This window comes from Triturus cristatus, chromosome 1_2, assembly GCF_964204655.1.
Source record: "Triturus cristatus chromosome 1_2, aTriCri1.1, whole genome shotgun sequence".
Taxonomy (NCBI): domain Eukaryota; kingdom Metazoa; phylum Chordata; class Amphibia; order Caudata; family Salamandridae; genus Triturus; species Triturus cristatus.
The window spans coordinates 1,116,914,865-1,116,931,147 of NC_140580.1; the positions used below are offsets into that span (position 1 = coordinate 1,116,914,865).

General features: G+C 47.6%; 1 protein-coding gene across 5 annotated transcripts in view; it reads right to left on the reverse strand.

Annotated features, from left to right (window-relative positions):
- Positions 1–16,283, reverse strand: part of GOLGA1 (golgin A1) — a 489,123-nt gene that overhangs the window by 115,896 nt on the left and 356,944 nt on the right. For all 5 annotated transcript variants that reach the window (XM_085613776.1, XM_085613774.1, XM_085613775.1 and 2 more), the window contains one exon: positions 6,103–6,263. In XM_085613776.1, the coding sequence (XP_085469902.1) occupies positions 6,103–6,263 (161 nt within the window). The remainder of the gene's footprint in view (positions 1–6,102; positions 6,264–16,283) is intronic.

Genomic DNA, 16,283 nt, shown 5'->3' on the forward strand with positions numbered 1-16,283 from the left:
GTGTCCTTAAATTTTTCCACACCCAAATGAGGCCTACACAGACGAACCAAATATAACTTAATGACAGCAGATAACACAATGGCATAGCAACAGTAATATATCTTGGAATTTTGTTATGAACAGCACAATATCCGGAGAGGTGGGAGTGAGGTTATTAATCAACACAAGATCCAACATACACCAGAAATATTGTCAACATAGCTAAGTAACGGTTTCTTCTGATCGATACTTTTTCACACAGATTCCTCACCATATGAATAAGTCCTTAAGCAGTAACCAGGGTGTGTCAGGGCTTAATAGTGCCAGTTTATCAAAGGCAATCCTGTACCATAAACCTTGAGAAATATGCATCGTGCCACACGAGTTGACTGACACTAGTTTTCATCAAGCATTTGCAGTGAAGAGTGGCTTTTCAGCAAATATAAGCCACCAAGATGCCCCTGGTAAGTGCAGTAAAAGTCAACATGGCACTCATACACTGTTCACAAATGCCAAAGACATTGCCTTTTAATGCAAAGTGTAACCCAACTTGAAATAGTCACCACCACTCTACCTTTTTAGCCCCTGTGAAACCTACGAAGAGGAGTAATTCACCTGCTCAGATCTCATACGGTCAACTTAGTCAAAGAAAGCATGCCTACAGTGCAGCTGCAGAAGCAACGGTATTGCTGGTGGAATTTCCTGGTTGAGGAGGCTAATGTCACAGAGCGCGCCATAGCACTCAAGTTGCATTAAAGATGCCTCGACTGACCCACAAAAACCCGGTATGTAGGCGTGCCTCGGAAAGGCCACCACCACTACAGTCAAAAACCAAGGTCACAGTGTCAGCATAGCCTTTGCACCATTTAAGAATCTGCTAAGAGGAGTCCAGATCAGCACTCGCTAGTTCACAAAATGGTTTCTTAAAGTGATCTGAAAGGCTAAACAGCCAATTTTGCCATTTTCCACAATGCATGGATATACCGTCTGAGGATGCACATTGCTTTCACAGTACGTGAAGCCAGAATTCCCAAGGAAAATACTTGCAGCCTATGGAGTTAAGTGCCTGAACCACCAAACTTTCTGGAGAAGGCTGTTGTGATGGAAAAGTCTTTGGCGTGGGAAAAGATGTGCACCCCTGCCCTGAATGACCAACTCTACTGCTATCTGGATCCCTAATGCTCATCTTGTTGGACCGGGAGGGGTGCACAAAGTGCTACCACTACCCTCATAATGATGGAAGGCTACAGCCTTCATTAAGACTTAAGGATGCACAAGCGTGGTGGTTGCAGCATACCATGTAGTGATCATTAGTAGTGAACAGGTCCTTCTTACCTTGTGTCACTGGAATGAGGCCTACAGGCTTATTCACCTTTTTAAATGTTCCGCTGCTGTGTGCTTTCCTCACCCTTGACCTACTTCAGGTAGATATGGAGTGCTCAGCAGCACAGCAGCAGTGACTCTGCGCTGGATGTACGTGTGCCATGGAAGGTTACAGTACAAGGATAGAGAAGCACAGTGGCGACTCCTCCGCTAAGGCGGAGGAGTGCCGCCCACTGCTGCAAAGCAGTGAAAGAACAAATACAATGATAATAACTCAAGGTTATTATCATTGTATTTGTTCCTGCTGCGCAGCTGTGCGGGGCGGGTGGGGCTGCTCTGCTCTTAGAGCAGGGGAGGGGTGGTATGCCCACTCCTAAGTGCACGTGACTGCTTGGCGGGCCTGCTCGGGCCGGCCAAACCGTCATGCGCACTTTGCATGTTCTTCATGCAGACTGCATTACAGCCTGCGTGGCGAACATGCCCAGGCCCCCATTTCCTGGCTGAGCCGATCCCACAGCGCTCAGACCAATCACAACAACGCATTGCAGCATTGTGATTGGCTTAGGGGAGGGAGCCTGCCTGCTTCCTGTTCCGGCCCAAGAGGAGAGACTGAGACGATGTGGGAGTGAGCAGGAGAGTGGCAAGGAGGTATGTTGTTTTTCTTTTTTCTTTTACATCTGACCAGTATGCCAGAGGAGCCACCACTGAACTATTTGCTGTCAGAGCACGGAGACCTGTGTCTGCCTTAATCGGCGACCCCCTATGCCAAGAGGTGCCGCCGCGGTCAGGCGAGTGCAGCAGGGGGCTGCTTGTATCAACATTGCCAAAAGTTTGGGTTGTTGCACAGACAGAAGATTGCTGCTGTGACCAGTGGTCAAAGCCTGTACATCAAGACCTGCACCGGACTGGTTCCTCAGAGGAAGCTGAAGGACGCCGCCGGAGATGTTGCATATTTGCTGGGGGATCGAATTCCTACTTTCGATCTATGAGGGGACGCGTGACTTACCTTGCTTCGTAGAGCAGGAGCAGCTTTGATCGCTTGGACAAGCCGGCAGTGCTGATCGAGGGAGAGAGCCTGCATTTGCCAGTGCTGCCTGCATGTACCGTAAGCAGCCCGAATTCGCCAAACAGGATCAGGACTTGTGAGTGCCCGCATAGATGGCAGTAGCTGCACCACTGAACGCTTCCAATCCGCCAGAGTGGGTAAGACTAGATTTGGGAAGTTGGGCACCATAGAACCTTTTGACGAATTCCTGAAAAGTCAAAAGGGGAAATCCTGAGGACATCCTATTAGTAAGCATTATCTGGAGGCAGCCACCAGTGAATGGGGATTAACACGACCATGTTATAAGGAAGAGGGTAGGACAGGGATTTGCCTAAAAACTACCAGAGTCGTGCTCACCCACCTGTAGCTATAGTTCCCCCGCATAGGGAGCCTTTGACTGCTCGTCCACAGCTACCAGTAAGAGTCAAGTGCAGAAGGGGTACTTTGCCCAGTGGGTCAGGACCCACAGCAGGTCGGGCCCCGGGTCATCAGGAGTAAAAGGCATCAACCACCACGGATGAGCCCATTAACCTCTGCGTGCCTTGAGGCCCTCTGAAAGGGGTTCAGACAGATGCATTAATAAGATTTCAGCACTAGATGGTGCAGGCCTGTGGAGTGAATAATCTGCCTGTGTACAGCTGGGCACCAATTGTTTCTCCAAGGCAACCATAACTGGTTCGAGTAGTGCCTTGTTGAATGGCAGCAGAGGTTTCGGAACCATCATTGGAGACTGTAGGTTTTTTGCAAAGATGTTTAATTTTGGCTCCCGAGACGTCAAAGGTAACTCAAGGGCTTTCATTGTTTTAGAAACAGCAGAAACAAATTTCACTTCTTTTGAAAGAGGGGTCACAGAATGGAACACATCACCTTCTGGGGAAGTATCAAGTCCACTAGCGTTTTGAAGGTCAAAACGTGGCAAGGAGGGCATCAGCCTTCGAATAATCCTGCTTCATGCACCAAAAGTATTCATGGCGTCTGAATCCAAGCCAAAGAGCTCTTCCATTCTAGTGAATATCTGGACTATAAGAACAAGCTCAGCAAGAGGCGAATCCTTGAAGGAAGCTTTTACATTTTCTTTAATCACCCAATAATTTCTGTAGTTTTTGAGGGCTAAGACAGCATTGATAACAGATCACGAGTTAGGCATCTGTGCATATGTCAGAATCAGCACAGATGACAATTGGACTGGCACCTTCACCAGCAGTTCCATCCTCAATCAGCACCAAGGCAGAAGCCCATGAGTCAGTGGAGTCAGTGTCGCTGGAGTGGCCAGAATTGCTTAGCCCACAGGATATGCCTTCCCTTGGGAATTAGACAAGAGGGATCAATACATCCAGATGAAGCCACAAACTCAGCCTTAAATTTCTCACGAACCAAATTGTCTATGAAAAAGACAAGGAAGATACCAGTGTCTGGTAATGGCACCGCTGAGCCCCAGAACAGTTAAGGGAATATTTTTCTCTCAAAGGTGTTTTACACTTTTTTGGGGAAGTGCATGAATCATAGACTAAAGCTTTGTGAACAAGCACTAGACATCATATAGAAATATCAGAATTAAGCAAAATGGTTGGCAAGGTTTGGCCCCTGAGACCTCAGGAGGAGACATTTGATGTAATAAATGCAGTCATAGACACTCGAAAAATTTGGGCAATATGAAGCGCTCCAGACCGTTATAAATAAAGCACGACTAACAGACCTGATGACAGCGCACGAGGCAGCACCATATATAGGTTGCTTTCATCACATTCAATGGGAACCAAACCAAGACTGGAGGTATACGACCCCACCGGGAGTTGCTGGAGAGCTACCGCTGAAGGAACAGTTTTCGGAATCCAGTCTGGGCTCTGGGGCATATTGAAAACCTACGGAATCTGCAAGAAGAAGTGTCCATCAGAGTCACTAGCTAGTGATGACAATCCGGTACTGAATATACCCCATGATGTCTATCTAATGTTGTTAGTGTGACAGCGTGTTACTGTGTGCTTTGTATCAGCTGTTAAGATAGTTCAGTAGGCTCTAGCACCCTCAATAGAAATCTATGTGTATCAAGAAAGTCTCAGCATCCAATACTGGTAGCGCCGCTGAGGTACCAAAGTTTCAATCGTGGCAAAACAGATCTGTTTGTAATCCACTGCAAAACCAGCAAGTTAAACGGAGGGCATACGTTTAAATCACACAAGGCAACTAACTCCCTTTAGTCTGATGAAATGAGTTCAGCGATTAATACCTTTTGTTTTAGGATTGTGCTGTAGGCTACATAAATGGTCATTCTTAGTACAATTAATCACGTGGCCTCTTGTGCATCCAGTGTGATCATTCTCCGCATAATCAATCCCCCGATCTCCTCTGCACCCAGGAGACTTGCATATTTCTTGCCCGCCATAAAGACAGGATGTAGCTCTTCTTTCTGTACATTTCTTCTTTCCCTCGTTGTGAAATTTAAAAATGCACAAAGTAATACAATTCATCCACAAGTGATCCTAACCAGGTACTTCGATTTAAACTGGCTGTTCTTTTAACCATCGCCTCTTGATCATTCCCTGATGAGAACACTTCATTAGCTGCTGCTTCAGAGGTGTCCTTTTGAGTCACTACCAAATGCTGAATACCAAGTTGTGATTGTTCGGGCCGAGGCTTGCCAGGGCGCACACTCAATACTAGCACACTCATTTCCAAATGAGTCGCTGTATCTGACCAGCGCTGCAGCTCATGTAGTGCAGTGGCGATCATTTTGGAGATTCCTGGCCTCCTGCTGGCTACTGCATTAGTTAATACAAATAACTTACTTGACCAAAGTTTAGGAATCTAGAAGTGTACCAAGTCTGCTGATTCCTCTGCCTCTTGAACATCCAATGTCAGGAATTGTTGAAGGTTATACTTCTTCTTTACAGTTTGTATTATAACAAAAGTAATGGCCATGTTCATATAGTGCACGCCACAAACTGGCTGGAACACTACACAGTTTCCCAATGGAGCAGATATCACTGATTCCTTCAGAGTAGTAGGTAAAGGCCATGGAAAATATATGTTTATAAACTAGCTACAACAGAAATATGCACATGGAATACTACAGTCTGCATTTATACTAAATGTGCAGAGGCTGAACATGTATATGGAATGTTTATCTGTCATTGTTGCTCTTCCCCTTTTCAAAGGGAAGAGGTTTTAGGACTTATTTCTTTGGATCAGGTAAATAGAGTTTGCTTTACAAATCTCCATAACAGCTCTTTCTGAATCAAAGACATCAATGGTTAACTGGCAAGTAGCCCTGCGTCATAACTACAGCCAGTCCTGCCTTGTTTTTGCGCACAAGATTATTGCATAATGTGACTTTAAAAATTGGTCAATAATATAGCAGGAGTGTGTTTTGAAATTCCACACTTCCGAAGTATTGTAGGTTTGTGTCCAATGTGAAACTCGGTGGTTCCGAGTGTTAAGTTGAAGGAAGGGTTTTTTAAAAAAATCTTCTGTGCACAGCTTGCACTGTATTTATACTGCGCCTGCTGCTGAATGTTAATGTTGGCTATTGATGACCTGCAAGTTAGGCCACAGCATAAAGATAAAGTTGAAAAATAAATGTAAAAACAGTCAAACCACTTATTTCCCTGCCAAATGGTTGTACAGCTCTTTGAATTTCGAAATATTTTCTTTTACAAAAATACACCAATTAGTGTAACAGACTCCCCACTGCAAGTGTATTATGTGTATCTATGTTCAAATGTTTTGTCGCTAAAATCAAACAGTAGTATGCTTACATTGTCTTTACTGGCCCTTAGAAGTTCCTGCTGATCTAGTAGCTGTGCTCTCATCCCACCAAGCTGCTTCTCTGATGTTTCTGCTCCCTGTGCAGCCTTGGCTTTGCAACCCTCTAGTTCAGACTGTAGCTGTTTCACTTGTAGTCGGACAGCTTCATGACCTGCATCAAAACCAAATAGTTAAATGTGTCCAACTAATCAAAATTATACATTTTTGGCAATTACGTAAAGTCTGCTGTACAGAGAAAATAAAAGCAACCATGCAACGCTACCGGTGCAACATTAGGTCTTGTATTTTGACATTTCTACATAAGATTTGCAATCCACACCAATCTAGGTAGGTACTTTATATTTCTTAGATTAATGAAGGAGTAGTGCCATTTGCAAACTGCAAAATACTGCACACGAAAAAGTTGACATCACCTCCACTTTCCTCAAACCTTGAAAAAACCAGCACAAGTTAAAATAAACAATTAGAAACATCAAGGGAGCTGAAAATTAACAAGCACAAAATAGTTAAGGAGTGGGAATAAGTCGGCGTGTGAGTCTCCCCTAAAAGGCTATGAGACACATTGTGGGCATGGGTCGCTATTATGGAGTTCTCATACTTAATTCTGCAATAAAAATACGTTTAAAAAAAAGTGAGTCTCCCCTAAAATGCCTTAATAGTCCTACGGGCAGCATCTACCTCTTCAGACAGGATACTGAGAACATAAAATACAAGGCTGCGCTCCCATTTCAGGACGAGCCCCTACAAGCCCTTCTAGAATAGAGAAAAGTCAAGGCAGCAGCAGTCAAGTAAATAGAGACTTTAAACCCTAGTTTGAGAACACTAATGATCTATTATAAAATGTTTATTTATTGATTTTTGCTTCATATAATTACACTAACAAGCCTCTTTTGAAAAGGAGGGGGATTAATCCGACAAGAACCCCCATGCACCTGCACTAGTCCAAACGAAGTCAGAGAAGTCTAGTTCACTGCAGTGGAAGTGGCCCCTTGTGATCAAACAGAGATGGCTCTAAAATGTATCAATCACATTGCCAAAAGACAAGAAAACGTATTTTCAGGTCAAAGGCACTCTCTGAATGCCATTATAGTGTTCCTGGTATGCAAGTCAAATCCTGAAAGGTTTGACTCTGTGTGAGATTGCTAGTCCTGTTTTTGTATACTCGTTTTTATACCTTAATGGTGTCTAAGGCAGCACCTCCTTCTTTGTCTGAATTTGTGAACTAAGAGAGAGGACCTTCTCATAATACCATGGATTGAGAAAGAGGACCTTCCCATAATACCATGCATTGAGAGAGAGGACCATCCCATAATACCATGGACTGAGAGAGAGGACCCGCCCATAATACCATGGTTTGCTAGAGACTGATATTATTTCACTGGCAAAATATAAAAAGAAATTGCCACTTGACAAATCAAGTAGTGTGGGGGAAGGATGGGTAAAACATTTAAAGTCAACAGCAGCTAAGTAAGACGTTACAAACTAGGTTGCTGAAGTGGCACAAAAACAAGAAGGGGAAGTAGACTGAGAAGATGATGCTGTACAAGGAAAAGAGGGATCGACGAAGGAAAAAAGGGGATTGGAGAAGGAAAAGCGGTGATGGAGAAGCAATAGAGGGGATCAGAGATTGAAAATAAGGGATCAGAGATGGGGGAGTGAATATGGTTAAGGGGAAATGTCAGGGTAAGTTGAGGAAACTCCAAGCTCTAAAAAAAAAAAATAACAGTGAAAAAACCAATGCTACAGAAAATATCTTTAGAATAGAATATTAAGTGACGAAATAATAAAGCTGAAGAACAAGTCGCTTAACTTGGATAACCTCATTGTGGTGGATTCTTCATGTACACACAGATTCCGCACATTTTGAATTCCCCCAGGTGGCTCACTGGACTGGGAAACCTTTACCAGGAATTGCTACCAGGCACTGATAGGTGGTGTCATCGCACTGCACAGCGACCTCACCCTGATGGCACAGAGCGGTATATAGGCACCACCCCTGCGTGCTCATATTAGTTTACCATAAAGCATTCTGTGCCATTAGAAGGCAAATGCTACTAACCAGTATGCATCTGTTCTTGGCATGTAGAGCTGCAGATCTACACACTGTGCATAGATCGCCATCTGGTGTTGGGCCCGGATGTTTGCAGTTGTTTTTCCTCTTGGAAACTCTTTGAAAGTCACAAGGTATGTGACTCCTCCTTTGGATCGTATTGCGCATGGGCTTCGGCTCCATCCTCAGATTGTTTTTCGCCAGCAGTTAAAGATGGAGCGTAGTAATAAGAGTGAAGATGCCCATGTGTGTTGTATCTAAATAAGATAAACTGGAACAGATAAAGGTAGCCGGGTGGGCGTGTGTAGATCTTTAGCTCTACATGCCAAGAACAGATGCATACTGGTAAGTAGCATTTGCCGTTCGAGGCATATAAGCTGCAGATTACACACTGTGCATAGATTATACAGCAGTACCCATCCTTAGCGGCGACCACCCGTATCTGTTGCAGTGGTTTGAAATAATGTTCTGAGTACAGCCTGGCCCACACTAGCCTGTTGCTTAGTTTGCACATCTACACAATAGTGTTTAGTGAAAGTGTGCGGTGTTGACCATGTAGCTGCTCTGCAGATATCTAATGGGATGTTCCCCAGAAATGCCATTGAAGCCCCTATTTTACGTGTAGAGTGGGCTTTAGGGGGAACGGATAGCGTTCGTTTTGCTTTGTGGTAGCAAATCTGAATGCATTTGACAATCCACCTAGCTATCCCCGACTTGGAGATGGGGTTACCTTTGTGTGGTGGTGAGAAAAAGAAGCAGTTGTTTGGTCTTACAGAAAGGTTCTGTTCTCTCGATGTAGTAGAGTAAGGCTTGTTTGACATCTAATGTGTGAAGAGCTCTTTCTGCAACAGTCTGTGGTTGCGAGAAGAATACTGGTAGTTCTACCGATTGGTTCAGGTGAAAAGGAGAAATGACTTTGGGAAGGAATTTTGGGTTGGTACGGAGAACCACCTTATTATGGTACATTTGTAGAAAAGGATCTTGAATAGTAAATGCTTGTATCTCACTGACCCTTCTGAGGGAAGTGATGGCTATAAGAAAGGCGGTTTTCCATGTTAGGAATTGAAGTTCACATTTGTGGAGAGGTTCAAAGGGAGGTCCCATTAGTCTGGTGAGAACGATATTTAGGTTCCACACAGGTGAGGGTGGCACTCTGGGGGGAATTATTCTTTTGAGACCTTCCATGAAGGCTTTAATGGCAGGTACTCTAAAAAATGATAGATGTTGCCTGTTTTGTAGATAAGCTGCTATGGCTGCAAGGTGCAGTCTAATGGACACATAAGCTAGATTGCATCTTTGTAGATGTAGTAAATAGCCTATGATGTGTTGAATGGACACATCTAGGGGATTGATGGTATTGTTGTGACAATAGACAACAAAATGTTTCCACTTGGCTGCATAGCACGCTCTAGTGGTGGGTCGCCTAGCTTCTTTAATGACGTTCATGCAGTCAGGGGGAAGATTTAGATAACCGAATTTTGGGATTTCAGGAACCAGATCGCATGGTTGAGCTGAGCTGGGTCCGGGTGCCTGATCTCTCCATGGTTCTGGGTTAAGAGGTGTGGAGAGAGGTGTAACTTTTGGTGCAGTACTACAGATAGTTCCAGCAGTGTGGTGTACCACGGTTGTCTGGCCCAAGTTGGAGCTACTAGGATTAGTGTGAGGGAGTGTTGTTGTAGTTTGCGCACCACTAATGGAATGAGTGGGAGAGGCGGAAAAGCGTATGCAAATCTGCCTGACCAGTTCATCCATATCGCATTGCCTTTGGACAATGGGTGTGGGTATCTGGCAGCAAAGCTTGGGCATTTGGCGTTTTCATGGGTGGCGAAGAGGGCTATCTGTGGATGCCCCCACATTTGAAAGTACGGGTGAAGAACTTGCGGGTGGAGTTCCCACTCGTGGAGTTGTTGTGCTTGTCTGCTGAGCGGATCTGCCATAGTGTTTTGGACTCCTGGGACATGTTGGGCTAGGAGAAAGATTTTCTGGGGTATGGCCCATCTCCATATGCTCTGTGCTAGCTGAAAGAGCTGTGGAGAGTGTGTGCCGCCTTGTTTTTGTATATAGTACATGGCTGTCATGTTGTCTGTGCGGACTAGGACTGCCTTGCCTGAAATCTGTGTTTGAAAAGATTTTAGGGCTAAAAATATGGCTAGTAACTCCAGAAGGTTGATGTGGAGTAACTTTTGTTGAGGTGTCCATCTGCCCTGCATGGTGTGATGTAATAGGTGAGCTCCCCAGCTGGAGAGCGATGCGTCCGTTGTCAGTACTATCTGAGGAACCGGGTCCAGGAACGGTCGCCCTTTGGAAAGGTTTTTGGTGGTCCACCACTGCAGAGAGCGATGGGTACGACCATCTACCAACACCAGTTCTGTTAATTGACCCTGGGCCTGGTTCCATTGGCGCGCTAAGCACTCTTGGAGAGGACGCATCTGGAGTCTTGCGTGAGGTACTATGAATATGCAAGAGGCCATCATTCCTATTAGTTGCATGAACACTCGAGCTGGAAGAGAGAGTTGTGGCTGAAATTTGTCACGTAGAGCTTGAATGCTTGCTATCCTGGCAGGACTGGGGTAGGCTAGCGCTCTTGAGGTGTCTATAGTGGCACCCAGATATTGTTTTATGTGGGACAGTTGGAGATGGGACTTTGCGTGGTTTACTGTGAAGCCCAGTTGGTGAAGTAGCTGGATAGTGGCGTGCGTGTGTTGTACACACTGATTGTATGAACTGGCCTTTATTAGCCAGTCGTCTAGGTGTGGGAAGACATGGATGTGTTGTCTCCGCAGGTGTGCTGCCACTACTGCTAGGCACTTGGTGAATACTTGTGGTGCTGTCGTGACTCCAAATGGGAGTACTTTGAATTGGTAGTGTTGGCCGTCCACTACAAATCTGAGGAACTTCCTGTGAGCGTTGTGAACAGGAATGTGGAAATAGGCGTCTTTGAGGTCTAAAGTGGTCAGGAAATCGTTGTGGGAGAGCAGTGGAAGTACCTGCTGAAGTGTTACCATGTGAAATTGGTCTGAGTGTATGTATCGGTTTAGGGGCCTGAGGTCTAGGATGGGCCGTAGAGTGTCGTCCCTTTTTGGTATGAGAAAATATAGGGAGTAGACCCCCGTATTTTGTTGGTTGGTAGGAACCCATTCTATCGCCCCCTTTTGTAGGAGGGAGATTACCTCCTGCTTTATTAGTGTTAGATGTTCCTGTGACATTGGGCGTTGTCTGGGTGGAATGTTTGGGGGTGTAGATATATGTAGGCAGTAGCCTGACCGAATTATTTGTGTTACACATTTGTCTGAGGTGATGGTAGTCCAGACAGGAAGGAAATTTTGGAGTCTGCCCCCGACTGGAGTGGGATGGTCTGGGGGGAGTGGAGGGGAGTCATTGGGTAGGTGCAGAAGCAGAGCGGGCGATGTTTGTTTTGCCTCTGCCTTTATTATTGTTGCCTCTGTAGCCGCCTCTTTGGTAACCCCTTGTAAAGGTGGATTGGGTAGGGGCCTTATATGAAGTGGAAGCGGTGTCAGAGGAGTAGCCTCTGGATGTGCTCCAAAAGGAAGAGCGGCAAAAGGAGCGCCTGGGAGGGCGTGATTGTACGGCTCCCATAGATTTCGCCGTACCGGTGTCTTTTTTCATTTTTTCTAGGGCCTCATCCACTTTTGGGCCGAACAGATGTTCCTGGTCATAGGGGTGGTTCAGGATGGAGGCTTGCACTTCTGGTTTAAAACCTGAGATCCTTAGCCAGGCATGGCGACTGTCATGATCCGGCGCGCGGCAGCGCGCCACGAGGAACGGACTCCAATTCCCAGGAGTCAAAGCGCTCACCCGCAGCACGGGACCTCCCGTAATCCCCCGGAAGCGGATAAAGCGCGTGACGACCTGGGAGGCGGGGCCAATGATTCTCGTCGTCTTGCTCCCGATCAACGGCTCCGCAGCGATCCCCGGATTGCCTCGTTCTCCTTGGCTTCAGCTTTTGCTACCTGCTCCGTCTCCTCGAAGGGATTCCCGAGGATTCTCCTGGCGAACAGTGACGCTATCTCAGGCAGCGCGAGAGAGGTGAGCGCTCCTTGTTAGACCACCTTCACTTCGCCCTCGACCTGGTGTTGCCGCTCCTCTCCGCACCTCATCCCCAGACAGGGGACCGTACCTGCAATCCCGGCGCTCCTCCACCCAAGGATTCCGGGCGTGACGTAGCAGCGCCGTTCTCACTAGCTCCGTGGTTACCCGCTCACTCTGTGCCTCTCCCGTGCATCAACGGGACGGTACGCGAGGGGACCCCTGCAGACTTCCCAGCGCTCCTCCGCCCCAGGATTTCCGGGCGTAGAGTGGTAGCGCCTGCTCGACTTGACCCCGGCTCCTCCGGAGTACTATCGCTCTCCTCTTCACCACACCCGTGACGTAACGGGAGAGTACAGGAGGAGGGCGCCCTGAACCCAACCGCTTTCTCCTGCCCTGATTCGTTGCCCAGTGACTCCAACTGGGCCTAGGTTTCGCCCCCTTCTCGGGGAACCACACAGAGGGAGGAAGGAGCAGCAGGTACTGGAAAAGGCAGGCCAGGGGTGGTGTCTGGGACAAGAGAGTAAGCCTTGGGTTAATCCATCTCCTTATTTCTTGCAGGTCTCTCTCCCCGCTGTTCCTATTCTTCCTTCCCTCGCCCACCTGTCTTCAGAGTCCGCGGGTGTTACACATACACCGGACTGGGGACGGATGGGCGGTGGACCCATACATAGCATCGGCGTCATCCAGAGGAGAGGATCCCAGGGGACCGTGACAGCGACAGAGGAGGATGCTGGTATTAATGGCTCTGGAGGCGGTATCAGCTGCATCTAGGGCACAGCGGATGGAGGTATTGGTAATGGTTTTGCCCTCCTGAAATAACTCATTTGCCCTATTTTTATATTTGTCAGGGAGGTGTTGCATTATGGCTTCTAGTTCGTCATAATGGGCCCTGTCGTATCTTGCCAGTAGCGCTTGTGTATTAGCAATGCACCATATGTTGGCAGCTTGGGATGCAGTGCGCTTGCCCGATGCGTCCAAGAGTTTTGACTCTTTGTCAGGTGGTGGTGCTTCGCCTGATGCTTGGGAGTTGGCCCTCTTTCGTGCTGTAGACACTACTAGGGAATCAATTGGTGCTGGCCCTCTGATGTAGGCGGGATCTGTAGGGGCGACTTAATAATTTGTCTATGCGCGAGTTAATGACCCTGGATCTGAATGGGTCTTTAAAGACCTCCGGCGCGTGTTTGATAACTTCTTTGAGCTTGGGAAGTATGGCGGTGGCCCTATGCGTGGTGTCAAAAGTATCGAGAAGGAAGTCCTCCTCCACGGGGTCGGTATGGAGATCCACCCCGTGATAGTGTGCCTCCCTTTGGAGTAAGTGGTTGAACCCTAATGAATCTTCTGGTGGGGACGGTCTCGAAGGGTGGAGATTATCTTAGGAATGTCAGGGATGTTATAGTCGTCCCATGGGTCTGGGGAGCCTGTGGGACTGGGGTCCCCTGTAGGTAGGTCATGGAGTACGTCCCCTATGTCATCAGACATCATCATCAGACATCATCATCATCCGGAGAGGGTGTGGGGGAATGATGAGGTGGGGGGGGAGAAGGAGGAGGTGGAGAAGGAGGAGGTGGAGGAGGGGAAGGTGGAGGAGGGGAAGGTGGAGGAGGTGGTGAAGGCATTCTGAAAGAGGAGGTAGCAGAGTCCTTCCTCTTTGGAGGTGGAGCTGGGGCAGGCTTTTCCAGCCGTCTCTTTTTGATGCCGAGCATCAAATGTCCGGTTTTGGGGTCCTTGATCAATGTCTTTTGCAATGGATCAGGTGTAAAAAGTTCTTCCGAGGATGGTTTGTCCGTCGGTGCCGAAGGCATCGGGCCGTCGGTTCTCTTGTTTTAGAGTCTGCGCTAGTCCGCTGTTTGGAACTATGCGGCCTGGAAAGGGATGCCTGTTTACTCGGTGTCGAGATGGTTTTCGGCTTCGAGATATCGGTGTCGGTGGCCTTGTGTTTTTTGCTCGGTTCCGGGGATGGTGTCGGTACCGAGGAGCTGGAGCTAGGTTTTCGGCGCCGAGTGTTTCGGTATGGAGCTCGGTGCCGAGGAGGAGGCCATTTTCTTTTTCGGCGTCAGTGCGGAGGAGTGTTTCTCGGCACCGACGGTGGGCTGGCTCGAGCCCGAGCCACCGGAAGGCTTAATAGGCTTCTTTACCGGTCCCGAAGGTGCGATGTGGGAAGCAGTATTTTTGGTCTTGCCTAGGCCTGGAGGCGAAGGCGTGACTGAAGTCTTTTTCGGTGCCGTCGAGGGTGTTGGGGGGAGGGGGGGGGGGGGGTGGGAGACTTCGGTACTCACGACCCTCTGTGCCGGAGTGATGTCCTCCACATCTGAATCGATGGCTTTGGAGGCGCTGACGAGTCCCTCGTCGGTATGTTGTCCTTCTGGAGCGTCAACGCCTTCCCTGAAGATGTCGTCTGGAATCACCGTCGACGAGCGTTCCATAGTTCTTCGTGCTCTTCGGTCTCGAAGTTTTTTCTGCGACCGGAAGGACTTGCACGCCGGACAGTCTCGAGCCTCGTGTTCAGGGGAGAGGCAGAGGTTACATACTTCGTGAAGGTCGGTGTGGGGGTATTTGGACCCACATGGAGGGCACTTCTTGAAGGGAGTCCTTTCCATTAGCCAGGACCGGAGCTTGGGTAGGCCCGAAGGCCGACTACGACAACTGGAATCGAAGGTCTTGATCGATGAGAGCCACGCGGAGTGTGGGGATCGCGATCAAAAACAATACCGCGAATTGGGGTGAGGATTGCGCGTCGATAGAAGAACTGGAAACTGTTCGGAACCGGAGCGCGAAGATCACATCCGAGGCCGAAAAAAAACAATCTGAGGATGGAGCCGAAGCCCAATACGATCCAAAGGAGGAGTCACATACCTCGTGACTTCCAAAGACTTTCCAAGAGGAAAAACAACTGCAAACATCCGGGCCAAACACCAGATGGCGATCTATGCACAGTGTGTAATCTGCAGCTCATATGCCTCGAACATGGAGTAACAGGTTGTGAACGGTGACAGTGTGCAGATTCTGCCTCATAACCCTATTAACACCTAGAAAGCCACTTCAAAGAAAAGGGGGGACACTTAATGAGTAAAAAGCCGTTACATTGAATATCTACCAGAGAGAGAGTGCCTGAAGGTAAGTAACTTCTCCTTTTCTTCTAACTGCAGATTCCTTGCCTTTTGAACAGATACTAAAGCAGTGCCTCCTGAAACATTGAAGTTCAGAGAAGTGGACTTCACACCAGGAAATCCTACAGGAACAGGCAGGCAAAATGCTCCCCGAATGGAAGCTGGCTCTTTATATAGTGGACCAAAAAGAGGTATACCGTGTAAAGAGTCCAAGCAAACCCCAGAGGAATTACAGAGGCACATATGAAACCCCAAATGCTCTCTTTTGTGGTAGTGTGAGTGAGCAGTAAGGCATATCATACAGTAGTGCTAAGTATTTATCACACACACAAAGGCAGCAAATGAGACATGCTCTTTAAAGAAATGTAACACTAATTTATATAAACACATACTTTTATATAAATTTAGATACCAAGATCATTGGAATCGGTTAAGTACTTTTCAAGTTATGAATTCTTACTGTTTTCAGAAATTAACGCATTTTCTGGACCGGTAATGTTATCCTATGGAGGAAAAACATGCATTGCATTTGGGCACTTGTCTGCGACTTACGGGACTGTTCTTCTGGACTTGAGGCGAATATGGGGCAAGGTCCAAGGTCACACCAACAGGTCACACCAACAGGTCACACCAACAGGTCACACCAACAGATCACACCAACAGATCACACCAACAGATCACACCAACAGGTGACCTCTGGGAGCTCTGGGGCGGCCGGGTGCACAGGTGTGTCACGGCGTTGGGTGTCCTATTCACTTCAATGGGAGAACAGTCCAGTTACAAAGAGGCTGAAAGCAGAGACTTGGGCACCAGTCGGAGAGAACCCACATTGGGCCTGCAGAAAGGAGCTGCAGGCAGCGACTGGAAGTCTCGTCTGGGCAGACACATGGGCTTCGCTCTTGTGGGTCTCTGGACCCCGTTGGCACCGTCACCATCCTTGGACTCAGGCTCTGGAGCGCAGGTG